The 27,858-nt window shown below is 38.6% G+C and overlaps 2 protein-coding genes across 3 annotated transcripts in view; one reads left to right on the top strand and one right to left on the bottom strand.

Moving 5' to 3' along the window:
* Positions 1-195: 195 nt before the first annotated feature.
* On the bottom strand, positions 196-4,674 carry nop53 (NOP53 ribosome biogenesis factor). Its single transcript, XM_079482381.1, has 12 exons — positions 3,575-4,674; positions 3,251-3,327; positions 3,088-3,175; positions 2,626-2,822; positions 2,485-2,540; positions 2,288-2,383; positions 2,108-2,206; positions 1,283-1,453; positions 1,031-1,206; positions 764-830; positions 604-680; positions 196-484 (listed from the first exon to the last, which is right to left on the bottom strand). The coding sequence occupies exons 1-12, from the start codon at positions 3,778-3,780 to the stop codon at positions 424-426; spliced, it is 1,371 nt and encodes a 456-aa protein (XP_079338507.1). The 5' UTR covers positions 3,781-4,674; the 3' UTR covers positions 196-423.
* The window catches only part of atm (ATM serine/threonine kinase), a 40,639-nt gene continuing 17,347 nt past the window's right edge, over positions 4,567-27,858 (top strand). Inside the window, exons 1-35 of one of the 2 annotated variants that reach the window (XM_079482379.1) lie at positions 4,567-4,710; positions 4,800-4,926; positions 5,883-6,004; positions 6,096-6,241; positions 6,520-6,684; positions 6,905-7,070; positions 7,148-7,386; positions 7,731-7,900; positions 8,645-8,817; positions 8,934-9,290; positions 10,295-10,498; positions 11,029-11,130; positions 12,044-12,275; positions 14,930-15,061; positions 15,147-15,272; positions 15,589-15,681; positions 15,801-15,993; positions 16,138-16,331; positions 16,486-16,568; positions 17,305-17,469; positions 17,882-17,957; positions 18,299-18,429; positions 18,524-18,638; positions 20,513-20,683; positions 20,763-20,938; positions 21,039-21,282; positions 21,487-21,605; positions 22,177-22,303; positions 22,395-22,594; positions 23,300-23,474; positions 23,777-23,941; positions 25,706-25,838; positions 26,362-26,457; positions 26,562-26,733; positions 27,619-27,760. In XM_079482379.1, coding sequence (XP_079338505.1) covers positions 4,849-4,926; positions 5,883-6,004; positions 6,096-6,241; positions 6,520-6,684; positions 6,905-7,070; positions 7,148-7,386; positions 7,731-7,900; positions 8,645-8,817; positions 8,934-9,290; positions 10,295-10,498; positions 11,029-11,130; positions 12,044-12,275; positions 14,930-15,061; positions 15,147-15,272; positions 15,589-15,681; positions 15,801-15,993; positions 16,138-16,331; positions 16,486-16,568; positions 17,305-17,469; positions 17,882-17,957; positions 18,299-18,429; positions 18,524-18,638; positions 20,513-20,683; positions 20,763-20,938; positions 21,039-21,282; positions 21,487-21,605; positions 22,177-22,303; positions 22,395-22,594; positions 23,300-23,474; positions 23,777-23,941; positions 25,706-25,838; positions 26,362-26,457; positions 26,562-26,733; positions 27,619-27,760 — 5,382 coding nt within the window. In that variant the 5' untranslated portion in view covers positions 4,567-4,710; positions 4,800-4,848. The remainder of the gene's footprint in view (positions 4,711-4,799; positions 4,927-5,882; positions 6,005-6,095; positions 6,242-6,519; positions 6,685-6,904; positions 7,071-7,147; positions 7,387-7,730; positions 7,901-8,644; positions 8,818-8,933; positions 9,291-10,294; positions 10,499-11,028; positions 11,131-12,043; positions 12,276-14,929; positions 15,062-15,146; positions 15,273-15,588; positions 15,682-15,800; positions 15,994-16,137; positions 16,332-16,485; positions 16,569-17,304; positions 17,470-17,881; positions 17,958-18,298; positions 18,430-18,523; positions 18,639-20,512; positions 20,684-20,762; positions 20,939-21,038; positions 21,283-21,486; positions 21,606-22,176; positions 22,304-22,394; positions 22,595-23,299; positions 23,475-23,776; positions 23,942-25,705; positions 25,839-26,361; positions 26,458-26,561; positions 26,734-27,618; positions 27,761-27,858) is intronic. The other variant, XM_079482380.1, reaches the window with a different exon arrangement.

Raw genomic sequence — 27,858 nt, 5'->3', positions numbered from 1 at the left:
TGGTAGGAACACGCATGCCTCGAGCGATGCTGTCACCGGATGCACGGTCATGTGGCTCGTGTGTTTGGTTTCGTTGCAATCTAAGGAGGAGTCAGAAAGCTTTCGAAACTACCTTAATCTGCTTTTTTGGGAAAAATGGAGGTCATACAGATGTGAAAATACTTGAGGGCGAGTAATTAATGGCAGAATTTTCACTTTTCAAGAGAGTTAGTAAGCCTTTAATAAAATGCGGTATTCATTTTTCATGTTGAATTTTTAATCTGACTAACTCCTACTCAATGAAGTATCACTCAGACAATAAAAGTATACAATTTATGAAACGCGCAATAAATGCAACAAAAAGTAATTTATTTTTATTGTTCTGTGAGCAGAAAAGCATGTCATGTTGTCAACGTTTGCACCACTGTAGGAGGATTGCGACAGTCACTTAATCTCCCTGAATGCTCTCTTCTCTGTATACTTCAGCTTGAGCCGCCTCTTAAATCTGAAAAGATGATGGAAAAGGAATCACAATTATTTTTCAGAAATAATACCGAAAATAGTCCAATTACAAACCGTCATTTATGTTTATAAAGCAAATATAGAATAAAAGGCTGCACTTACTTGGCCCTCTCTCTGGGCTCAATCAGGTTTCTCTTCTGCAAGCTCTTAAATCTGTCTTTGAGGATGCTGCCCTCTGGCTGCAACAAAAACACATGCACATTTTAAAAACTAGAACTCAACTGACAGCATTAAGCAGACAAAAGCAAACCAACAAACAAACCTTTAGACTGCGAAGAGAGCTGGGAAGCTCATCGCTCAACTGCACATCCAGATCAGGTGTCTGGAACCTATGGCAATAAATCAAAGAGCCTTAGTTACAGCTTAAACAATTTTTTATCAAATACAGATCCTTCAAACTTTTGTTTGAACTGTAAGCTTGTTCTCAGGTAGACACTTCACTACACTAAAAAGGGACAAATAGAGTATAGGTTAATAAAAACTGTTACTCAAAAGACGTGTTAGCAAAGCATAAGGTTAGAGAACTGACTTGAGTATGCCCAGCCGACGTGGCATGCTTTTCTCCGCCTCCTGTCGGGCCTTCCGCTGAGCCTGTCTTATCTTTGTCACCTGCTCCTGTTTTTTTAGGTTGACACGGATAGATCGCAGCTGGAACAACTGTTGCCTACTGAACTTCACCTGACGCTCAGCTCTCCTTTGCAACTCCTGTAAAAATGAATTGAAAGATGTGAAATGTGAAGCAGAAAATAAGCACTTGCTAAGGCTTGGTAAGTCCACTTACCTTGATCCTTTCTGCTTTCTCATTCCTCCTCTGTTTCTCAGTTTTCTTTTTTTGAGTTGCAGACGGTCCAATAGCTGTGTCTTCGGCATCCTCCTCCAACTGCTTTTGTTCCGTCTCCTCCTCATCGTCCTCTTCAATCAAACCTTCCACCTGCTCATTAAAGGTGCTCTCCTACACACAAACAAACAAACAAAACCTGCATTCACAGCAGAAGCCAACACAACAAAGTCACCTTAACCAGGCAATGATAACATTTGAGAAGCGTTTAAACCGATGTAAAGTGAAACTGTGGTAAAAATTACCATCTTTTAAAAATTACAGTTATACTGGTTGCAAGTTCCAACTAAAGCATTTGGCTACAGGCTAATACTTTGTTACAGGCATAACTGAATATGAAAAGGCCGTGTTCAGACTTGACTTCTTTTTTTGACAAGTTGAAAAGGCTCTTTTATAGTCAAAAATGTGTTTGGTTATGTGCTTCGGAGGCAGCCCAGAGAAACAGATAGGCAGCGTAACAGAAGACTAATCACATATTTAAAAACTACAATACTACTTTCTCTCTAGAAATGCAATCACAAGTTGTTGAAAGTGAAAACTAAACTTAACATTTATATAAAATGCTCCAACGGGAGTTTTGGCCGCCATTTTATTTTTTCGAGCTTCACATTCCCTGCACGTTGCTATGGAAACCTCAAAAGACGCTCAGGACGGTTTTTTAATACACGGCAGCTTCAGAAAAAGTAATCAAGTCTGATCCCGGCCTAAGAATAATAAAATAAGTAGCATTGCATCTGGTTAGGACAAGTTTTAGTGCTGCGTTTGTACCTCAGTTGCAATTTCTCCATTCACAGCCAATTGTCGATGCAATCTTTCCTCCTCCTTCAGCTTTTTGACCTCAACCTCGTGAGCTTCACGGAGCAGCTCCTATTCACACACATGGTAATTTTAAGACATTAGCATCATAACATGCAAACAATGTAGACAAAGTTAACTGCAATTTTTTACCTGGTGAGAAAAGAATTCTGGGTTGTATGAAGCTCCAGGAGCGACAACCTCAACAGCAGGAAGAATCGAGGGCTTCTCATTCAGTTTACTTGGCCTCTGTAAGAAAACAAATTCATCGCATTAATGCCTGGTTTTAAATCTGTCGAGACCACAACAACGATCACGATTAATTCACTCCTAAAAAATAAGGTTCTTACCCTGACACGCTTTTGCTTCGTCTGTTCGAGGTAGTAAGGATCTGCCGTTTCCGGTGCTGTTGGACATAAAGACAAGATTCTCTCATTTTCCTCATGTGACCCATTGGAATAAGTATGGGAAGTGAAATGAGCTCTACTCACTGCCTGCAGTCCATAGGTCATAAAAAGGTTTATTACTGGCTGGATTTTCCTTAACGGGGACTCTGGTGGTGGCAGCAGTCATGCGGAGCTGAAGAAGCTTTTCTCTCCGTGACACCACACCTATGGCCGCCAACTTTGCTGCTTTGTTGGCAATGCGGCGCTGCTTTTTAGCATTGGGCTGCTGGAAGGCTAATATACTGAAAAACAAGAATCGTGATGTAAAATAAAATAAACATTTCAGTTAAGTTTAGAGCGGTTTTCTGTTGCTATCAGTGGTTATATATTAGATATAAACTGTCCCTAATGCCCTCAGATCCCGGAGAGCCGTTCACACAACAGCCCGCCTCCAGGTTCCATAAAGTATCTTCACATTCCCAAAGAAATACTGGGAGCGCAAGGATGAGATCATCAACGGGCAGGAGTTCACCTAGAAACAAGGCAGTGTGGACATACTGCACTTACTTCTTTGGTGCTTGTATGTGAGAGTCAGGCTGAAGAATTAGATCTATCCGCAGAGGCTTTGAACTTCTCGACTTCTTGACTGGTTCTTCTAATAACAGAGAGGAACGGTTGTGGTAAGACGGCGAGATAAAAGCAATAAGCACTTTATTTCATTTCAACTTACGTGGTTGAGTGTCTTTATCTTTTTCACCGAAGTCTACGAAGAAGAGGCCGTCGTCTGGTTTTTCAGATATCAGCCCACTGTGGAAAAACGTCGAGATGAAATTAATCGAACATACAAAGTTTGTCATTTCATTGTTTGTTAATGGGTCCCACTGGGCTTCTCGTTAAAAGGTCCGACAACCACGTGATCGTCACCTCTTGACTTTAACCATACACGGATGAATGCATTGGCCGATGTACTTCAAAGTAAAACACAAATTAATAAGTGACTGTCATTAATATTTACTTTTAATTCAATCGCTCCAGCACGCATCTGTTCACTTACCCTGTAGCTCTCTCCTGAAGCCGCACGTCATCCAGAAACTCCTCCACATCGTGAATATCACTGTATTTGTTCCAGTTCTTTTTCCTGTTTCTGTTCACACGTTTCCTCCGTTTGATGTCCGAAATGTTTCCATCTAAATCCGCTTTTAGAGGCAAAAATCCCGGTTGAGTGGCTGCCACGCGCTTATGTCTTCTGGCAGCCGCCATGATGGGTTTAAAAATGGCGGAGAAACACGGAAGTACGTCATGAATACTAATAAGACAATTGTATTTTATGTACACTTTTTTTTGTCATACAAAACATGACACTATGCCACAAGTGCAATCGATTGATCTTAACTCCGAATATTCTCGAGAGTATCAAAAATGTGAACATGGGCTTAAAACGAAAACCTATTAAGTTTATTGGGGTTCATTCAAAGTTTAGAGGGACATTCATACAGTTAAATTTCAAACGATAAATACCAAGGATTGGTACCTGGGATGCAAGTAAATTTAACACATAATTCTATAAAATTATGATTTAAAAGTCCTCGTTAATTGCTGCTGTGGGGAATGAAGACCCGCCTCCCAGTAATAAGAGCCAATCGTTAATTATCTGCATGTATTCAAATGTATTGTTACACAAACTATTCTTTGTATGCATTCCTTGTACTATTTTCAATATAAATGTTTATACTAATAATAAATAAAAACGCATCGAGTCAAGCCCATAGGGTTCTCATTTGCGCATGCGCAACCTGGGAAAAAGCGCCTTTACCTCAAATGGCGCTTTAGCGACAACATTTGTCGTACATGTGATGTTAGCATTGTACGCGAACATGTTGTTTTATTTTTGAGTGTAGCCCGCTGGTTTAGTGATATTACACTGCCCCAGTTCAAGCGGATAGGACTTGCTCTTATATGAGAAAAAAAGATACCGGGAGGGGTTGCAACAGCTTACAGGGGTGTTTTTGTAGTCTTGTTATTAGCTTTGTAGCTTCTCCGTCCGTTAGGTGGCGGTAATGAACACTTAACGCGGCTCTCAAGCAGCAGGAGTGGAAGCGAGAAGAGTAGAAGGCGGGTCTGTCACATGTGCACTGTGGAGCTACTGCGCGAATACTGAAAGTAAAACAAGAGGATGATAAATATATTACTGTAAGCATAAACACTTTACATGACATCTGTGCATTCTCTGTGCTTTGTATGATTATTAGCTTTGACGCCGGGTTATGTTTGTTTTGCAGCACTTGTCATTTTGTTGTCGATACACACCTGATGAATCGTCTCCTCTGAATGACAATGAGTCTGGTGCTGCACGAGCTGTTATTGTGCTGTCGAGGACTAGACAATGATAAAGCTACAGAGAGAAAGGTGTGTGTGACCTTTCACCTTTAACCTGATCTGATCGATGTAAACAAGCACACAAATCCCTGCTAAAAGTGACGCATGCGTTGTGAAAACTTGATTTGAACTTAAATGTAAGACCTAGATTCTAGGAATTTAAGTGCAATTGCATTTAACTGCTGTAAGTGCATTTCATTTTTACTGTAAGTTACACACACAGCATAATATACAATGTTATATTTATTTACAATCATTTTCAATGCCATCTGTATTCATTTAAACAAAATGTAGATGCAGTGTTGACCAAAAGTATGTTACGAAGCTTGAAATAAAGGTTAAGATTATACAGGTATTGTTGAAATAACAGTCAATACATTCAGATAAATACCAGCTCTTGTGTATAAACAATATATGTTTAATTTCTGAAAATTAATTTATTAAATTAATTCTGAAAGAAAAATGTTTGGTTCCAAAATGAGATTTCATTATAAAATTTATTTTATATTGTTTTGTTATTCTGCATTATCAACCTGCAGTTGGTTTGTTTTGATTTATAATAATTATTATTATTAATAATAATAACTCAAAAAATGGCTGGAATACGCAGCAAGACTTTTAAAACCTGAACAGATTTTTACTAAAGTAGACATCATACACTTGCAGACTTTTTGGAAGTTTCAGATAGAAACACACAAACTGATCAAATCTGCAGACTGGCACAGACTTTAAGTCCAGACTGAAAATCTGGGCAAAATCTGACCAAAAGTCTGTTGTGTATTTTAGTCTAAGCGCAAAAGAAACTTGAATTTTTACATATAAAAAAAAGAGTTTTGTCAAGTTGGAACCAAACTCTTCATAAATAATTAATAAATTAATTTGGTAAGCCAGACACTCATATTTATGGCACTGACTAAATATGGACTCTTTTTTTGTTAGAAATAAAACTGTTAAAACGCTTCAGAACATGGTTTTGTCTCTTTCAGAAAGAGGTGGATCGGTTCAGGAGACTCATCCGTTCGCCGGGCACGCTTCAGGAACTTGATCGTTTGTCTGGATGCAGAGCGTCCAGGGGCTCTAAACAACTCACCTGGGATGCGGTTTTCCGGTCCGTTATATTCCTTTCTCTCAACATCCACTGTAAACTTGTTCTGTTGTTAATATCTCACAATAATAATTATATTTGTTCTGCTTTATAGATTCCTACAGAGGTTTCTTCAGAAAGAGACCGAACTCTTGCAATCCGGAAAAGCCAATGTTTCCGCCACCACACAGGCCAACCGGCAGAAAAAAATGCAGGAAATCAGCAGCTTGATGAAGTTTTTCATCAAATGTGCCAATCAACGTAATGTCTGAGCTATAACTATGACTCAGTTTCTATTTAAAATTGTACAAGGGTGGTTGTTTGGTTCAAGTTTTTCATCTATATTCAAATAAGAATAACAATCACTTTTAATATAATATGAAATATAATTTTTGCTTACGAAAAATGGCCTAAACCAGCCAGGTGAGCCAGCTAGCTGGTACTTCTTAAAACAGATTTTAAAAACCATCACACCAGTGCACCCACACAAGCTTGGCCAGGCAGGAAACCCAGTTGACCGAGTCTCATCTATTCCTCAGGTGGTCCAAAGTTAAAGTGTGGTGAGTTGATGTCCCACGTGGTGGAGATCCTACAGAGTCCGTTCAGCTGTGCGGCGTACGGCGAAGACTACAGCTCTATTCTGTTGAAGAACATCTTAGCAGTTAGAAAATATTGGTGTGAGATGAACCAGCAACAGTGGCACAGTAAGTAGCTCAATGGCAAGATGATGCATCATTCCATAAAATGCACATACTGTGAGAATATAAAGATGAACGCCAAGAACAAGCCATATTTTGTGTTATAAAAATCATACATTTGTGCAACTTGGTCATTCAAATTAGGTCTACAATAGTGGGGTAGTCTGAAAAAACACGTGTGCTTTGTTTGAAACTTTTAATTGTTTTTTTTATATTTGTGGTGCAGGTCTTTTGGATCTGTATTGTGGGCTTTTCAATAAAAGCTCCAAGTATATTAACAAAGTCCAAGTGAGTCGGATAATCTACACTGTGGTTCAGGGCTGTTGTCTTCAGACTGAGGGATTGTCCCACAGTCTCTTTAAGTTTTTCCAAACGGCTCTAAGCAACACCAGGTTTGTCACTTGTTTTTTGGTCATGTATGTTATTTTTATAACATATGTCCAACTTGTTTTGTGATGTCCCTCCTCAGGGCCGAAAAGCAGCTGATGGTTCTGGAGAATCTGGTAACTGCTGCCAACGTTTTTCTGCGTTCAGTGGTTCTGTCCAGCAGGAAAAGAGTGTGCGCTCTGGGTGAAGAAGTTCTGTCATCTATGCTGTATGTTTATACGCAGATGAGACCCAGTTCAGTGCTCAAGGAAGAGTTAGTGAAGTTTTTCTACCTTCAGATCTGCGTTCATCATCCCAAAGGGGCCAAGACTCCCGAGACAGGTACTGAAACAACAGCGCTTTACAATACATCTCGTTTTGGAAGACAAAGATTATTTGTGAAAGTGTTAAGCAAAAAAACTGGGTCAAGGGCTTTTGGAAGATAGCTATTTGACAGAATATCTAGGATAAAGCACTTGTGCAGGACTGTTAAGCGGTTGTAATTTGTACACGTGAAAGAACCGGAAAAGTCATGGTCCACTGCATTAAAACGTCTTTTTTTGCAAAAAGACAGTCAAACAAAATTTCATGTTTTAGCTTTGACGGTAAGGATGAAAGAATACAGTATTTTCATCACCCGCAGCATCTTTCTATAAAGATTTGACCAAGGTGCTTTGTTGCCACAGGTGCCCATGCGGAGGACTGGGTCAGATGGCAGGGTCAGCTCTATTCCCTTTACGAAGCCCTCATCAGTGAGATCGGTCAGATTGGCAGCAGAGGAAAATACGCCACAGGCTCTCGTCACATCGCCGTCAAAGAAAACCTCATTGAGCTGACGGCTGATGTCTGCCACCAGGTGATTTATGTTGATGCTCTATCACACGTCATATACAGAACCTGTGGATGACAGTGATAAGTAACATAGTGGAGACAGTATGCCACATTATACATTAGCTTCAAGGAATAGTTCACCCAAATATCAAAATTCTCGCTTTACAATAAGGTGCTATTAGTTAACATTAGATAACAATGAACAATTTAGTTTTTCAGCATTTATGAATCCTTATTCATGTTAGTTCAAGGTGCATTAACTAATGTTAACAGTGTCAATGTTTGATTTTAATAATGTGTTTGTAAATACCAACATTAATAAATGCTGTATTAGTATTGTTCATTGTTAGTTAATTTTAGCTAATACGTTAACTTATTGTTAAAAAAGTAAAGTGTTACCAAATTCTCTCCTTATTTACATATTTTTCAATATTTCTTCAACTGAACACAATTGAATAATTTTAAATTAAGTCTTGTCATCTTCTTACATGGGAGCTTTTTAGGCTCCAAAAAGCCAAGACTCTGGTGAATCAATAAATGTCTTTTGGAGCTAAACAGTTTGTTTGTGAGAGAGAACGTTATATGTTAGCTTGTTTCGTGATCAATGTGTGTATCCATGTAAACAATCGAGAGAACACACCTGGAATGGCAAGAACAATCCCTCTAACACATCACTGTGCGCTATATATAATTGTTTTATTTCATATAAAGTATAGAGTAATATTTGTTGATGCTTGATTCCGTCATTATAAATGTGTGTTGTCTTTAGTTGTATAGCCAAGGCACTCATGTTCAGGAAGTGACATCATCTCTGTATCGGGATACTCAGCGAGACAGTCCCCAGAACTGCAAGCGCAGGCGAATTGAGCAACCGTTGGCGAACTGGGAGGTGATTCGTTCGAAACTGCAACCCCACCTTAGCGACTTCGATATGATACCCTGGTACGGTTTTATTGCAACACTTTGATAATAATGCCCTTGAAAAGTGTCAAAGAATGGATGGCCGTGCCTTGAAATAGTACGTTATCAACACAGAATCTCATTCTTTCCACCGACAGGTTACAGGTCACGGCCACCCTGATATCAAAGTACCCCTCCATTTTGCCGTCCAATGAGCTCGTGCCTCTGCTGGGGTTACTGTGCCAGCTCCAGGGTGAACAGCAGCGACGGGGAGAGAGAGGACCGTATGTCCTGCGCTGTCTGAGGGAGCTGGCGCTCTGCCATGCCTCATGTCACTCTGCTGAACTCAGCCGTCTGTGGGGCAAAGTTTGGGGACTGGCTCTGCGAGGAGTGGGTTCAGCTCAGACGGGGACTCTGTGTCTGGAACTGTTGTGTACCATGGTGCAAGCATCCCTGGTGCCGCTTGATAGAGAGTTCTGGAAAATCTTCGCTGGGGCTGTTTGCAAACCTTCTCTGTGAGTGTTTTTGCTTAAACTTTCATCACTGAAAGGATGTGTAGAGTATACTGTAAATACAGAATTGACCATTCATGTTTTTTTATATAATTATTTTAAGACGTCTTTCAAGCTTAGGCTGTTTTAAGCTTTTAATATCATAAAATGCCACTTTTATGAATAATAAAACACTCATTGAAGTAGTTGCTACATTACATAAACTTGCATCTTGCATCTTTAAAATTAAAAAATTGACAACTGTTAGATGGCAAATAAACAATATATGAACTAAAATATTAAATTGCACATATTTTGCATTTTAGAATTAAAATAAGAAAAAATAGAGGAACTATATTACATTATAAAGGCTAGATGAAAAAATGGAGGATTGAGAAATTATTTCAACTTTAGATACCAAATAAAAAATAGAGGAACTAAAAACATTTATATTTTAATGTTAGGAAGCACAGATACATTTTTCTTAAGCTTTTACATTGGTTACATTGTTCAGTGATTTTCTATATGATATAATTTAATATTTAAATTGTCTTAAAAGATTTGCTTTAAAAATAAGTCTTGCCCTTTTTGCATGTCATAAATTTGCATCCCTGCCTTAGGAATTAAAATTCTTCTATCTGCATCTCTTTTAAGTGAACATAAACATTAATATATATATATATATTACATATATAAACACATTTGAACAATGTGACACAATTTGCCAATACAATTTTTTAACTAGGAAGTTACAAAATAATAATCTGTGCTTTCTAACATTGAAATGTTTGCACAAGATGCATATTTCTCCTTTATTCTACAGTTTTTAAATAAATATGTTAGTGAAATCCTTTTTGTTGCATATTTCAACAATATATTTTTTCACTTTAAAACATTAGCCGACCAATGAAAGGGCCAAGTATTTATAAAACTAAACTTACAAACTTTACTCTTATTTGTATTTAACTTGAAATATTCAAAGTGAATATTTGGAAACTGTAGCTGATGTTTTTTGTTGTTCTCCTCAGCACTAGTACCCTGTGCCTTACGCAGGCTCTGTTGAAGCACTCCATTCCTAACAGCGTTCACAGCCGTGACTTCACCAGTGGGCTTCACGTGGAGACGGGTGGAGAGATGCCCACCCTCAGAGACTCCATCATCAGCTGGCTGCTCATGAACGAACAGAGCGAGGAGACGGAAGACAACTGTAGACCTCACCTCATTATAACCAGGTGGGACATCTCCATATCACATGCTCTGCTTCAGCTTCTGGTTTGACCCGTGGCGTGAGTTTTTGCTACTTCCTGTTTAAACAAACTATCAATTAATTGGGCGATAAAGCACAGTTGTCATAAAAAGTCTATGGATGATCTACTGTATCTTGGAGTGGGCGGTTTTTGGGCCACCACCCAGAACAGCTCAGGAACGAAACATCAACATGCCAACAGGCACCTACAACACGATAGCAGTTATAAAGTGTGCCCTAAAGGAATAGTTCACCAAAAAAATGGTGTTTACTTATTCTCGTGTATTCCGGGTGACAGTCGTGTACTTTGTCCTCTGTTGTGAACAGTTCTGCCTAGTGCGATTCCTTGCTTTCTGCGAGATGCATTCATTCTTTACGACATGAATTACATCATGCACAAGGTCAAAGGTCAGGCAGAACTTAACTCTTGTGAATGCTCAAACTATTCCTTTAACATCTCGGCATCAGAAATTATACAAACTACTGTGAACGTTAACGTTGTTTTGGTGTTTTTAGGGATTTTCCACTGCACCTCATTCCTAGAATTTTGGTGTCTTTGACACTAAAAGACAGCAGGGCAGGTGTGATGTTTCTGATGGGCAGTCTGTTGTCTGAGAGGTGAGTACCGCATGATACCAAAGTCTGTTTAGGGAAGTCCTGTTGTTGTTTGGAACGAGCCTCCAGGCAGTTATTACGTAGTTCAAACATGACTGTTTGAAGACCGGGGAATACTGATATTTCTACGATCGCTGGCTATAGTCCCAATTCAATGTGTGGCTGTACATGCTACGCATGCGCGAAGCTTCGCTAGGGCGGCCATATTGAGCTTTGCATTCCTCCCCATTCATTCCAGTGGTAGTGACGCATCTTTTTAATAATAATATCTTTGATGATACATACACATACGCTTTAACTTCTCTTTCTAGTGTCATTACATTACAAGTTATCTGACAATACTCTACGTGTTTATTATCACTTCTGCATCTATTCTGATTCACGCACTTTTTCTGAATAATGTTGTGAAGTTTGTACATTAAGGTGACAAGACCTACACAGAGTTTTGTGTGCGTCCTCCTGAAGTCGCCTTTCCGGGGATGCAGGACTGAGACATATGCGGTCGTCATGCGATTCTATCTGCGTCAAATACACAGACTGGTTCAAAGAGGTTTATGATAAAAGATACGCTCGCGATTAAGAGATATTCGCAAGACACTCACGTAACACTTAACTCTTGATAAAACATGAGACTAAGCGTCTCTTTTATCATCAATCCAATCGACGCGTCTGCAGGAGGCATGTATTTTGACATGATGCACTTAGATTCACACATGACGCGTCGAACACATATTTCGCATTCCTGCATCCCCGGAAACGGGGACGAAATCCTGTGCAGGCGGTGTCCCCGGGAACAGGCACGTCTGGTCACCCTTATTGTACATTTGATAAATATCAACTATCGCTGTGGCCTGCACTCAGATTCATTGCGTACTTTACTTTACGTGACAATAATAATATAAGATCTTTGTTTCAGCTTCACTGCTTCTAGTGTCCACACAGAGGAGAAAGAAAGTTTAGGTGAGGTGGAGAGTCTGTATCTGCAGTTCACTTTTGACGAGACGCCACCCTGCTCTACAGTAAAAGCTCAAGGAGAAAGGATTTGTTTAGAAAAGCCACAGTTCACTGTTATTCAGACTCTCAGGACCAAACTGGAGCAGAGTCTTCTGTCTGTGACTGAGCAACTCTTTAACTGCTACTCTCCTGATGTGAGTATAGTGTCCTGGCTTATTATATTATACCTTTATGGTCCCTAACATCCACGTTTGACTTACTCTTTTTAAACATTGTTTTATGTGGCGTGAAATAACTAGGGCTATCAAGCGATTACAAATTTTGATCTAATTAATTACGTGACGTGGCGATGAATTCATCTAATTAATCTCGATTGATTCACACATTAAGTTTGGCTGAGAAATGAACCCCAACGGTTCGTAAAACAAAATATAAGATTGTTTTTAAGATGAAGAATTGGAAGTTTGTAGGAAAAGGGACATTCTCAAACAAAAACATTTCATACAAATATTTTCTTTAGAACATCTTCGATTTTTTTCGTAAGAGCAGAATGATATGCTTTGTCAAAGATTTCACTCGCCTGCTCGTATATGTTCATACATTTTATGTGTGCATTATTATATAGCCTTTAGACCAGGGGTATTCAAAATAAAGTTCCAAGAGGTCCGGTCTTTATATTTTCTTCCAAACGGAGGTCTGCACAATGTGTTTTTGAAAATAAATGAGTATTTAATAAATTTAGCCCGGTTTGATATTCTGCAGCCCTTCTCAAAGTCCGGACCGGAAGGTAATTCGTTCCGGACCCGCCAAGTACCAAACAAATACACATGCAGGCACGTGGCGCGTACAATCCAGTGTAGGTGTCGTTCTCGTTCCACTCCGTGGCTATCCATGTCATCCGGTACATAAATGGTTTCATTTTCTACCTCAGAGCTGATAACGGACATTTTTAGAATGTAATCACAAACACGTCACGTGCTGCCCGGGTAACACATGAGACGGAGCTATAACGCCTCTGGTCACATTCATTAGCACGGTTAGACAACAGGGTAGAAAACGTGGAAACATAACTGTCCGGGCGTCTCGTGTTTTTGTCGCCTTTTAGACTTCTTCAGCTAAAGCGCGTAGATGCAATGTTGCAGGTATCAGCCCCGCGTGCGCGTGATTTTGATTCTCAAATATGTAAATGAGAACGACTTATTGCATTTTGTTGTATGAATATACAGCACTGTATGTAACAGTTAAGATAGTAAATGCAAGTACGACTAGATAACGCCGTGAATATGATGATAAGCATAAAAAGATGTTCACAAACCATGTTTATTTGTGTGCATTCAAATTAATATCAATGACACTGCAATTGGGTCTTTTGAATAAGTAATAATGTAAAATACAGCGAACTAACACAATAAAAACATGATTTAAACATGAAAAACTTCATAAAGAGTTGATTTGTTATTTAAAGTTGTTTTTAATGTTTATTAAAAGCAAGTTTTGTTATAACAATTGTACCGGACCTTTGACATTAACGAGAATTCAGATTCGGACCTTTAAATGCAAACTTTGAGAACCTCTGATGTACTTTATTAACTGTATAAAAGATAAGCCTATGATCTTTTATCAGGCCATTTATTTTATATTTTGATATCGTCAGTATGTATGTATTGTAGGCTCCGTGGCTATAGGAGAATGCTCTCTTAATAGAAGTCTGATCATTAATATTTGAAAATAAAAGAAAACTAACTATTAAAATGTTCTCATCATAAAACATCTCACAGTATCACTTACTAAATTATCCTTTTCATGCCATTCATACCAGAACTACTTCTCTCTTTAAATAATTTTCCCTTTAGAACGTTGTACATTACAAAATGTGAACCTGCTTGTGAAAACCCAGCCGAAGACTTTTGACTGTTTTCTACGTGAAATGATCCTGCAGAATATCCTGTGACAACAATATCTTAAGAACCGACTGAATAATGCCATTTTAAAGATTGAAATCTTTGTGAAATGAATGCTTTAATTTAATCTTTGATGCTTGTTATTTAATAATGAATCAGGTTATGAAGCGTGTGTGATGTGATTCTCCGTTGTGTAGACGTGCGTCTCAATTTAAACAACCAAAAGAGTCAAATGGTTTATTACGTCTTAATACGTCTCGTGGTCCGGATGGAACAAAGCAAAGGTCCGGATAGAGGATGACTACCTTAGACTGTTTCATCAGACGCGTGCGCCTGACCCCAGTTAACTTCCGGTTTGTTTTTGGCCAGTGTCTAATACTAAAACTTTGTATATTTTATATAATTTCTTAATATTAATTTAAATTATAATTTTTCTGTATAATAATTGTTTTAAATAAACGATTTGTTGAATTATTTAGTATGTTCATTTGATTGAATGTGTCTTGTAGTCACGGTTAAAGAAAGCGTATTGTACACTGACCTCTAGTGGTTGATCTTGGTATCGCAGAGTCTAAATTCAGAATATTTGAGAGACAAGTTTAGCCAAGTATAGTTTCTTCTGGGTTTCTTTAGCTTGTTATCAGATATAATCTGCAGGCGCTCTATTGTTTGTGAATGTGCACCGGATGTTCAGTTCATGCACAGTAATGTTTGTTTATATTGTTAAGATGAAACCATCTTTATATATATTAGCATGCGATGTGTTAAACGGCGTTCACGATCGCGGGGTTACAATGTAGCGAGTGTTACAATGAACTATTTTAGCCTACCATAATACTTTTTGTGTGTTACTACGCCATACTATTTGAGACGCTCTCCGTTTGTCTATTGTGTCTGAATAAAAGCGAGCTGCCTTCATAAATGTGTATCTTATTGAATCTGCACAGGGTGCGAACGCTCCTCATGAGTGTGTGTTACGCTGTGTGTTTCTGCTGACCGGAGTTCTCTCGGCATACGTGTGTATCGGGCTTCTCACTGAAGAACAGGCCTGTCACTCTCCTCTCTTCCTCAAAGCCAAGGTCAGATTCGTGTGCTTTGAAATGGTGTTTCTTTTCACCTTTTTAAAATAGGGAATAACGACTGACATATTTTGTGTCTTCGTAGGCACTGGTGCAAGAATTCAGTCATTACGTATCCACAGCGAAGAGCAAACTTGCAGAGAACGACACCATCGCAACAATTCAATCTGTCATGCAGCTGTGCTCAGATAGTGTTAGCAAAAGAGAAAAGGTAAGATATATAAAGTTATATTTTAAATCAAGTATTTCACCTCCTTGCAAACTTGTTCTTAAAGTGGTAGGTCTATCAAAAATGCCCCGGAAATCTCTCCTGTCATTCAAAAGCTGTATGACTTTCTACAACAATGATTACCGGCGCTGTTCGGTTACTGACTTTCTTTAAAATATCTTAGAAAGAAAGTCACACAGCTTTGAAATGACAAGAGGGTGCGTAAACTCTCCCCCTTTAAGTACGAATGGTAAAATAATGAAAAAGAAACCGTATTTCTTATTTGTGAGTTGTTGCGTGTGCCACTGTTCTTTCCTAGGAGGACAAAGTTTTGAGCGTCTCTCGCAGTTTATTCATGAAGACACTGCCCGTGAGGTTGTTGAATGATCTGGGTGATCTATCGAAGCAGTTGGTAAGAGTTTAATTGTCCTGGCAATTGGTGGACGGACATAGAACCAAATGAATACCGTGCTCCCTGTTGTTTATCCACTGCTGAACGAGTCAACCGATGCAAACGTTTAACATCCACAGCTGAGTAACTCGGGTAAAAAGGATAACGCAGTCATGGACAACGAGCCGATGGAGGAAGACGTGGATGCGAGCAGGACCCAAACAGACAATCGGGAGGAAATTGATCTATTTGAAGACGGAGATGAACCACACCACAGCACCTCCAGACCGCACCAGCATAATGAAGAAGCTGGCGATTCAAAGTTCAGCACAGGTAATGTCTCTCAGTACCTCCATTGTCACACATTGCAAACGACGGTGTTGTTTAGTATGTTTTCTGAAAAACCAAATCATGGCCATATTACAGATCGTGTACTCTCTTTGTTGATGAAGTGAATGTTTTTGTGTTCGATCACAGGGGCAACGAGCGCTTTATCCGAGCAGCATTTTGCTAACCAGGACTTAGCCTTCCTGTCAGTGCTTGGATTCTTGTCACTGTGTGCGTCCTCGGAGCTTAACGGCGGGTTCTCGTTTAAACCTGTGGACACACAACGCAAGCTGCTGAAACTGCTGGACCTCGCAGACTTCTCTCAACCGCTGCACCTCAACATGGTGATTATATACATTAGTATTAGATTTTGAAAGCGAACTACTCCTTTAAGATGTTGAAATGTGACGAATTCCACAATGCAAAAGGAATGTGTGTAATATACGTCCTGGAATAATCTTTGATGTCACGTATCCAAGTCTTTGTTTTGTTTTGCAGTATCTCACTTTGCTGAAGAAACTCCCAGCCGAGGTCGCATCTCTGGCTACCGAAGAATGGGATGATCTTCTCAGACCTCTCGCGTAGGAAAACTTTACTCAAGTTCTTCGCTTAGATGTCTAACGCTTGGGGTGCGTTCATATTTGTAGCTCAGTTTATTTTGGTCCGGACCAAAAAATGAATTTATTCCTGGTTCGCTTGGTGTTCAGACTGGCATTTTAACAGCGAACCTTTAGATACCGAACCTAATGGCTCACGTGTAAAGTCGCGCCGTGACTGGACATCATTTATGATTTATGTTTTAAACGCAACTTACCGGACATCCAGAACAATCGCGAAAGACCTCATGAAGTGTTTAAACTACGCCAGGAATTCCTCCGAACATGCGCAAGTACAGATCTAATAAACACTCCTTTTTATTACCAAATCACTTGATTTTTGGGTTGTGTATTGTTATCGCTTCCTGTTTTTGGTTCATTTGAACGGCTTTCCTGTAGCTCAGTGGTAAGAGCATTGGGCTAACAACGCAAGGTATGTATAAATGTATAGGATAGTGCAATGTTAGTCACTTTGGTTAAAAGCGTCTTCTAAATGTAAACGTGAAAGTGGAGCGAGACACATCTTTTCAGCGGTCTTGCTTGTTTGATGCGCACCAGGGTTCGGGCGGCAGCATTCACATTTACACGAAAACCCGCACTAACAGCGCAATCGCACAAGAGTTTGTTTAAATCGGACCAAACACGGCATATGTGAACACACCCTAAAGAGTTGATCCAATTGTTTTCAGATTTTCATTATTCTTTTCAATTTCTCCTGCAGTGATGTTTGCTCTCTCTATCGGCAAGACCAGGAAGTGTGCGCTGCCATCTTGTGTGCTTTAATCCCAGCCATCAGTTGTGTGGGCCGCACGGCACCTGAGAGCGAGCAGGAAGATGCGATGGCACATGTGCGTGGAGCTCTGCTTCAGGTTATGTCAGGTTTCTGGTAAGGAGCACACCTTCCTTCGATGCCACCAAGAAACAGTTCACCCAAAATAGACGGGTTTTTTTTACATTTATCCACTTCCTAAATGTATTCCTTTCTTCAGATAAACACAAATCATTGCATTCAAATTAGGGCTGGGCAAAAATATATAGACTTTAATTTAAAGAAACAATATCCATTCGGGAATTCTCCGACTCTGTTTTATATCATGAAAGTCCGGTTGAACGTGAAGTTTCTGCCATGCTCATATTAATCTTGAATACCTATACAGTAGTTGTGACTAATTGTAATAGATTTTGGCCCAAAGAACCAATAGGAAATTAAGTTATCGCCATTTCATATTTCAATTTAGCCCACAAATCAGTTTCTTTCTCTAATTTCACACTTGCTTTGACTCATTTCCTCTTTGCAGTATCTTGGCTAAATCTGGCAAATGCACGTCAGCTGTGAAAGCAGCCCTGGGGCAGTGTTTACTGGCTTTGTTAGAGGTAAGAATGATTCAAGATGAAGGTAAAATGACTACGTTTACACCATCCCCCAAAACGCCACTTTCGTGTAAATGAACGGCCAAATCGCATGAAACGTTTTGAGTTGAAAACGGTCTTGTGCAAACGGCCTCTTAGAGTAATTATGAGATTTTTTGGCAATATTGCTGGAATTAAATTGCTGCGAGTTTTATTCTAACAACATTCGACTGAAAGCTAGCTTGTAATCACATAAAACTTGCTAATTTTTGCAAAACAAAGAATAAAACCGGTTGGGTATGTTTATGTATATTGTAAACATTTATTTTTATATTGTTTGGTATCATTGTTCATTTATTGGTAAGGCGGACCCATGCTGTAAGTGGGCGGTCCTCACCGTGAAGGAGGAGGAGCTACCGGCATCTGTGGTTCTTTCATCTCATCTGGCAGATCCCCATCATCACGTGTGCATGCTGGCAGCGCTGTCTGTGGAGAGGTGTGTTTTCCACTGAAACCCCTCAATCTCTCTCTCTCTCCGAAAACAAACCTATCTCAAATGAACCTAACGATCCATCATTTTTTTATTCAAGACTGTTTCTTATAAAAAGAGAGGATGGTGGAGAGAAGACGATGCTTCCTCTGAAGACTCAGCAGATGGCATTTGAGAACATTTACCTTAAGGCTCAGGAGCGAATAAGAGGGAAGGTAAACTCTTTCAAACCTTTATTTAAATATAGATTAGATTAGATTAGATTCAACTTTATTGTCATTACACATATACAAGTACAGTGTAACTAAATGTAGTTTAGGTCTAACCAGAAGTGCAGTTAGCAAGTGCAGGATATACAGTTAGAATAAATACAGAATACAATAGTGAGAATATAATACAGTGGGCATGGACTATAAAAATATTTTACAGTGGGAATGTTCTATGAGAATATGACAGTAGGTATATACTATGAACAATATATACAGATGACTATATACTATGAACATTAATGTACAGGTGGATATGAACAGATAATAATTTAGACTAAAATAGTGCAAGTGACTTTGGTATGCATATGCATATAGCTGTAAAAACTAAAGATTAACACACTATCCACATGACGATCATCTACATTTGAACTAGGATTTGAAGTCTGTGCTATAGAACAATGATGTTGAATTCAACATTTAAAGAGTGTGATTTATAGCGGCGAGTTTGAGAGTTGCAACCAATCTCTCAATCCAAAAGATGTAGTCGGCTGAGACAACGTTTCTTCTCATGTCGATGCAGGGACGAAATCATGCAAGTGAGAGCGATGTCTTATTTATTAGATAAAATAAAGGCTCTGGTTTTTAAGTAGGGCTGTGTCAGATTGAGGAAAAATGCTATAGCGTGCTAAATAATGCGATACACAATTTGATTACTAAAAACCATCTAAATTGTATTAAAATGTATTAAAGAAATTATACAACCAACATATATTTCACATTATTTTAAGAAAAAGAAAGCATCACTACAACTTCTGAAAGTGAACAGCCATGTTTTACTGTTGCATGAAACAAATCTGACAATTTGTAAACGGAAATTCTTTTTTATTGACATGCTATCATGCACACGCACGCATATCCCAGCTAACATCCGCGTGCCAGATAGATCCTATACTATCCGCATCGCCCTAAAACTTTGACCATACATAACTATTTGAAGACTTAAATAGCTAATTTATCGCAAACCATCGCGATATGCAGTTGTGGGATATTCCGATAATTTCGATATATTGCACAGCCCTAATTTTGAGTATAAAATGTAGGCTAGAAGTCAGGACCAGCATTAATATTATAAAGACTTTACAGCAGAGACGCACGCGTTAGGACCTGCGGTACAAAGGCTTTTAGTGGAGATAGTCATAGACGTCTATGGAGATACTTTCCAGCAGAGAGACTTTGGAGAGAAAGATCGTCTAAAACTCACCGGAGGGAACACGAAGAGGAAACACGCTTTCTAGATTGATTTGTCCTTTAAGGGCTACTGTACATAACACGGCGGCTAATGTTTGTAGGCCCGCTCTGTATGTAGATAGAAATATCTCATTCTAAGGTAATACAAACATAACGGTCCATCACGTAAGGTCTTTAAACACCTCTGAAGACATCGTTTCGTATATTATATTGCATTTCTGTCAATAGATCCTCCTAAAAAAAACACATTGCTCCTTTGAAGAAGTAGTTCAGCGTCAAAATGAAAATTCTGTCATCATTTACACGTCCTCTTGTCATTCCTGTATGACTTTCTTTCTTCCGCAGAACGCAAAAGAAGAAAAATGATGGTAACAGAACAGCACAGCCCCCCGTTCACTTCTGTTGTAACCCATGCAGGCGAATTGGGGGCTGTTAACAACGCTCTTCAAAATATCTTCTTTTGCGTTCTGCGGAAGAAAGTCGAACGGGTTTGAAATGACGCGAGGGTGAGTAAACGATCATTTGGAAGGTAAATGACTCCTTTAAAAGTGATTTTCACCTGACGGACAATTATACAGGTTAAACCATTCCATAAATTAGCATAAATCTTGCTAATTCATCATGCACTACAGAGAAACTGTTCTCCCGAAGACGAGTCCGATGAGACGTTTAATCGGCGAGCGACCTTGTTAAAGAGCCTCTCACTGGTGATGTCCCGCAGCCCCGTGTGTGAGAAGCAAGCCCTGTTCGCTCTTTTGCAGTCCTACAAAGAGAACGCCATTGACCAACAGCTCATCGCAAAGGTAGAGCTGAGAACGAAGAGTCAGATGTTGCCGTTTAGACTGGGTGCAATGTGAATTTAAAGGCTTTCCGGGTTTGCAGGTGCTGAGGGGAGTGTCTCGAGCGCTTGGGTACAAGGACCCTGAAAGTTTGATTCATTCACACCTTTATTACCTGGTGGCCGAGTGGCTTAACCAGACGCAAGCCGACTCGCGGTACACGCTACAGTCCTTCCCCCACACGCTGATGGGCTACAGAGATCTGGAAGAGTTTTACAGGTATTTGTTTCGCAATTCTGATTGACCTCATCAAAACCAACAAAAATAGAAGACGAAAACAAACGGGAAATTCGATACGTTTATTTCTCATCGCTGTTAGGTCGTCCTACAATGTGCTGATCCCACACCTGGTCTTTCTGAATGACTTTGAGGAGGTGAGATCTGTCGGCGATCGTCTTCGTCTGGACTGGAAGCAACTGCTGGCCGACTGCTTCCCCAAGATCATGGTGAACATACTGCCACATTTCGCCCTCGCTGGGCAAGAAGCTCAGGTGGCCCAACAGAGAGAGAAAGCCCACAGGGTGTATGATTTACTGAAAGACAGCAACTGCCTCGGAAAACAGGTGAGGATGTTGATAACACTGGTTCATCATTTCTTTATAACACTACATGAGGTGCTTAATATATTACTTAATGCTTTCGCTAACAAGGTACAGCATTTCCAACATTCTTCCAAATATCTTTCTGTGTGTTTAACCGAACGAAGAAATGTATATAGATACCTTTAACTGTATCTTTATTCTGGTGCTGATTTCTTTGTTCTGTAGCAAATCGACAGTTTGATTTGTAATAACCTGCCTGACATCGTGGTGGAGCTGTTGATGACGCTGTACGAGACGGCAGGAGGGCCGACGGCAGATAACGGAGACTTACAGAAGTTTACTGGGTACTTTGTCTCTGGTCGTATCACCTTACAAATCAATAACACAACGTTCAGAAAATGAAATTACGGAAATACAATTTAAGATTTCAGTTGACTCGCCTGTATTTTAATTTAAAGGTACTTTATTATTGTCAAATACAAAGACATACAATAGTACTACCAACAAATAAATACAGTATGAAAATTCTATTTGAATACAATAGGTTTTTTATTTGTGTTAAGTGTTATTTTTGCAGCCGTTACTTTTAGGAGTTTTGAGGTTGTTGTTTCTCAAGAGTGGCACAAACAAATATGATGCTGTGATTAAAAAGAGGTTAAATCGGTAAAAGGAAAGATTTTAAGAAGTTTATTATTTCATTTCTTAATAATTAATGAAAAATATTAACTATTCTTGATCATTATTACAATTTGAATGTGTTTGTTTAGTTTTTATTGAGTTTTATTTACCGTAATGTTGTAGCCATTAAAACGTTTTCTTAACATTTAAACGTTCATTTTGCGTCCCAGATTTTTGAAAACATGCAAGTGATGTTCGACTTCACGAGATAAACTTGCTGTATTTTGGATTTTTCAGAGAGTTAGATCCGGCACCAAACCCTCCGTTCTTCAGCTCTTATGTGATCAGAGCCACGCTGGATTACCTGAGCAAGTGTCACAGTGCCGGACACAAGTCTCTGGTCACCATACTGTCCAAGACACCCGTGAGTCTCCCAATCAAAAGTGCATGTGCTAAATTCGCACGCCGGACGTGTTTTGAATGCCTGCCTGTGTTTGTCTTTGTAAATGTGCTAGATGTCCATTCAGAAGATTCTCATAGCGATCTGTCAGAAAGCAGCTGAGACGACCAACGCTTACGAGAGACACAGAATCCTGATGATGTACCATCTGTTTGTCGGCCTGTTGCTCAGGGAGGTGAAGGATGGACTGGGCGGAGCCTGGGCCTTTGTGCTGCGTGATATCATCTATACACTCATTCACCACATTAACAGCAGGTTCGCTTACATGTGCACGGCGACACGGTTTTTACAAGTGAAGTTGTTAAAGTCAAAGTCCATTTCATTTGCACGCATGTGTACTCGTCAAGTTGGAAAATGTAAATCTGTATACGTACCTTTCATTTACTCCCTTTCATGTCATTTCTTAGTCACTAAACAACCCCATTTACTTTAATTGTATGAACACAGAACCACTGAGACATTTCTCAAAATATCTTCTACCTAAGAAATAGTCATATAAAGATCACGATTGACAAGACGATTGATGACTTTTTTTTTAACTCCGACATTAAAGTCCCTGTGAACCGGAAGTTGCGATCGTTTTTACTTCCGTATTGTGAAAAGGAATTTCAAAGGAGAAAAGTAGTGGGCGTGGCTTGCGTTTTTCACTGCGAATTGATTGGATGTGTAAAAACAGCTGTTGCATTGATTTTGAAATTGAACTGGCTGCAGACTGACCGTTGAAGGGGAGGTGTTAACCGATGCTCCGCCCAAGCCGTCTAATTTACGTAATTTGTGACGCATAGTCATTTTGAGGTGGAAGTGCATTTTGAGGGCACATGAATTAAAAAAATAAAATGACCCACATTTATAAACTATTTACAATTAACACTGCAGCGTTTCATGTATAAATAAGAATTGTCATTTTTTATTTCACTGGGACTTTAAAGACTGGGACCTGTGTCTTGTTGTCTCTCGCAGATCATTTCAGCTGAACGAGGTGTCCACGCGTAGTCTCTCTCTGTGTTGTGACCTGCTGTCTCTGGTCTGTCAGACGGCTGTGGAATATTGTGACGATGCTCTGGAGAGCCACCTGCAGGTCATTGTGGGTACTCTCACGGCACAGGTCACCCAACAGTCTACCATATCTCAGCAGGTACGAGAAAGAACGATGTCATCAGTGTTGCTTGCTTCTTTAAAATAAAAAGGGCTGAACCAGTGGTTTAGACGTTAAAGGCTGTGTGTTGAGTTATTTTGAGGGGACAGCAAATTTACACTGTTATACAAGCTGTACACTCACTACTTTACATTGTGGCAATGTGTCGTTTCTTCAGTGTTGTCACATGAAAAGATATAATAAATATTTTCTTAAATGTGAGTGGTGTACTCACCTCCGTGAGATACTGTATGCAACATGTAACAGACTTAACGTTTAGGCTGTTCGTGTGGATGCTTTAGGTCCTTCGTCTGCTGAGATTTTTAGTGATGGAGAACCCAGAGAACCGGATGTTGAAGAAAGCCGTACCCCTTCTGGAGCCTTTCCCCGACCGCCCGCCCTTCAGAGAGCTCAGAGCCGCCCAACACGCCCTCAAATACGACTCGGGGACATTCACCCTCAGACAGGTCAATATCTGTCCCGTTTCTCTAATGCTGCCTCAATCAGCAATATCTCGCACTAAATTACAATGATTATAATGTTTAATTCTTACAAAGAATAATTCAATTCCTTTTAATTCGGTGTACTTTCCATTGCGCTTTTCATAGCGTGCATTCTCGAAAAGCAGGTTTACAATACATGAGTTGTAAATATGGTTATTTAAAAGGATCCTTGGGAATAGAGAGATGTATGGCTTAATAAAACCAGTGTAACTGTCACAGTATTCGTAAACTTTTCGCAGCGAATCACACACGTTTTCCATATATAAAAGTAAAATATGAGACGTCAAACAAAAGATCAGATATATAAACACACAGGGACACTAGGTGGCGCTATGTCCTCTTTACGCAAGCCTGCCTGCCATAAAAGAAGAACACGTTCAGTATCAGTAAGCATCTGTTCAAGGTCAGCGTGCATTAAATCATCACTTTAACCTACCGCCTTTAAGACATCAGCATCCACCATAATCGTAAACTTTATACATTATGAGAATATACTGATATACACAATAATAAGCATCGAATAATACATTTGAAATTATTTTGGTTATTAATATACATGTTTGTATAGTTTCTGACAAACAAACAATAAAAAACCTCATGACGTCTTTATTTTCTATCACTATTATTTGAGTATAATATATCATTGATCCTGCAGCACATTATATTTACTGAAGAACTGATTCATGTGTCTGTGTTTAGTTTGGCTGTCTAGCTGTGCGTACAAACAGTTTACATTATCGAAAAAAGAACATGGCGGCCTCCTTAGGTCAAAATGAGTTTTACATGAAGGTTTTTTTAAGAATCGAACATATTTGATGTGTTTCTAATGACAGATGCTAGTAGTGTAAGGCTAATACAATGCATTGAGCCATACATCTCTCTATACACCGGGTTCCTTTAATAAGCAAGCAATGAAGAAACTACTAAATAATATTAAGGAATACTACTGAAATACTACTAAATAATATTGAGGAATACTACTGAAATACTACTAAATAATATTAAGGAATACTACTGAAATACTACTAAATAATATTAAGGAATACTACTGAAATACTACTAAATAATATTGAGGAATACTACTGAAATACTACTAAATAATATTAAGGAATACTACTGAAATACTACTAAATAATATTAAGGAATACTACTGAAATACTACTAAATAATATTGAGGAATACTACTGAAATACTACTAAATAATATTAAGGAATACTACTGAAATACTACTAAATAATATTGAGGAATACTACTGAAATACTACTAAATAATATTAAGGAATACTACTGAAATACTACTAAATAATATTGAGGAATACTACTGAAATACTACTAAATAATATTAAGGAATACTACTGAAATACTACTAAATAATATTAAGGAATACTACTGAAATACTACTAAATAATATTAAGGAATACTACTGAAATACTACTAAATAATATTAAGGAATACTACTGAAATACTACTAAATAATATTAAGGAATACTACTGAAATACTACTAAATAATATTAAGGAATACTACTGAAATGTTATTTTCGAGTTTTGATCTGCTCAAAATATCTGTCAGTGGAAGAGGTGGAGTAAAAGATGACAGAATTTTCATTTCGAAGGTGAACTACTCCTTTAAGGGATAGAAAGCTTTCTTTTCTCAAAAGAATACATTCACATCTCAGTAATCTGAATTCATAGATTAGAAATAACTTGGACATTTTCCATCCTTTGCAGGAAATAGAGCATTTTCTCTCTGTAAAGTCATGCGATTCGCTGCCGTTGACGCGTCTGGAGGGATTGAAGGATTTGACAAGGCAGCTTCACGGCCATAAACAGCAGATAGTTCAGCTTCTGAGAGAATGCCACGGTCAGACGTTACTTCAGTTTTCCCACAATCACCAGCTACTGTACTTACAATTCATAAGACAAAGAAAACAGTTTTATTTCACACTTCTGGTGGTTGTTAACCGCACTTTTTATGAAGCCGTCCAATCACAGCACAGAAGGGGTGGGACAAGCCTAACTTTTACAATCATATGTCTGTGTGATGAACGAAAAACAATAGAAAAGTTAATATTTCTGTAACCAATTATTCATTTCTGTGACATAATATCCCCAGACTTCATGAATATCATTTATTTGCTGCCTGTACAAACTATCTGAGAAATCACATGACAACAGCAATATTACTCAGACATTAACAGACATTTTATTTATTTCAGCATAACCTAAAATATGACCGTTGAACATGTTTCGGTTTATTTTATTTGTGCATTTTGTGTGTCGTCTGTTTGAAGTAACACAGACCGATTGAGTTCATAAGGTATATTATAAAAATCTGAAATCCTATAAGAGGTCTGTCGATGTTCGCATCTGATTTGTTTGTGTAGTTGATCCAGCGGGCTGTGTTCTGCTTAAGCTGGTTTTGAACCTTCTTCAGCTCTGCAAAATCGCAGCCAACCACCCCGGCGGAAGAGACATCCTGGGTAAGTCTTTCTAACTATTGTAAAGTTTTGACCAAAATAAGTGTTCGGTTTCATTAAGACGCTATATATATATATATAAATATATATTGTTGGATTGTTTTTAGAGGCTGTCGGACGGTGCTTAGGAGAACTTGGACCTGTCGACTTGTCGACGATAGCATTGCATCATGGGAAGGATCAGCTGTATGCTAATGCCGCCCGTTCGTATCCCGAAGTTGCTATTCAGTGGATCTACGTCATTCTGAACTGCATGGACAACGCACTTACACATCACAGGCACGACAAAAGTTCAGTTTAGTTAATATGACTTGAATCAAAACAAACCACCTGCTGTTTTATTTTGATTGGAAAAACATGATTGTTGAATTTATTTCAAACTTTTTTTTAAATAAACTCTTCATATATATATATATGTGAGTTTGATTCCAAAATGAGAACTCTTCAAAAATCTTGTTTTTATGGTATGATGTTTTTATTGTGTTAGTTGTATTTTTGAAGTTTTTATGGTAAAAATCTAAACAAACCAGCAGCAGTTTGATTGATATTAACTGGAATGTACAATAAAAAAAACATGGTTTTTGAAAAAACCTTTGGAACCAAAGTTATGTATATGTGTATATGTATATATATATATATATATATATATATATTATGGCATGCCGTTTAGGAAATGTAAGTATTTAAAATACTGAATAATTGGTTGAATATATGGAATGAAAGTCCTAATATTATTCAGACTTTCATTCCATATATATTTTAGTTTCATTCCATGTATTCAACCAATCATTTTATAAATACTTTAATTTCCTGAACGACATGCCATAATATATATTTAATATATAGTTATGTCATATTGGAAACAAACTCTTTATATAATATTATAATTTCATATTATATAACTTCAAAAAAACAAAACAAAAACCTGACGGCATTGATGAAGCTCGCTGGCAAAATACAAGCATCCCTGTTAATTCAACATTGATCGAATCAAATCCCCTTCCACAGTCATTTTCCTGCTCAATATTCTGGTTAGGTCATGAAATATTTGATTATGTTTGTAGAAAGCGAACATCTTCCTGTTGGTTTTGCCTTTCTAGCCTTTAAAGTGAACTAAAATAGTGACATAGTGTGACGAGTTTCTCCTTTGGCGCTTTATTTCAGTATTGCTGTGCGTCAGGCGGCTGGTGTGTGTCTAAAGAACGTCCTGGCCACCAAGTCCGGTCTTGAATTCGGGGAATTGAACAAAAGTGCAAGTAACCCGATGCTGGCGTACCTAAACCCCTTCCGCTCTGCCAAGAGACGGGCAAGTGTCTTACACCCACCGCACATACTGTACTAGATGTGTACATGAAATCATCTTAGTGGACAAGTTTAAAAATAAATAAATGGATTAATAAACAA

The sequence above is a fragment of the Barbatula barbatula genome (assembly GCF_947034865.1).
Source record: "Barbatula barbatula genome assembly, chromosome: 19".
NCBI lineage: Eukaryota > Metazoa > Chordata > Actinopteri > Cypriniformes > Nemacheilidae > Barbatula > Barbatula barbatula.
Note: the sequence above shows the minus strand (reverse complement) of the source record. Positions and strands in the feature narration are given on the sequence as shown.

Bases quoted from the DNA above. Each gene is read 5' to 3' on its own strand.
- nop53 (XM_079482381.1), bottom strand. From the start codon at position 3,780: ATGGCGGCTGCCAGAAGACATAAGCGCGTGGCAGCCACTCAACCGGGA. The intron at 3,176-3,250 runs GTAAGTTGAAAT...CTCTGTTATTAG, and splicing joins AGATAAAGACACTCAACCAC to AAGAACCAGTCAAGAAGTCG. The intron at 1,207-1,282 runs GTAAGTGGACTT...TCATTTTTACAG, and splicing joins AGAAAGCAGAAAGGATCAAG to GAGTTGCAAAGGAGAGCTGA.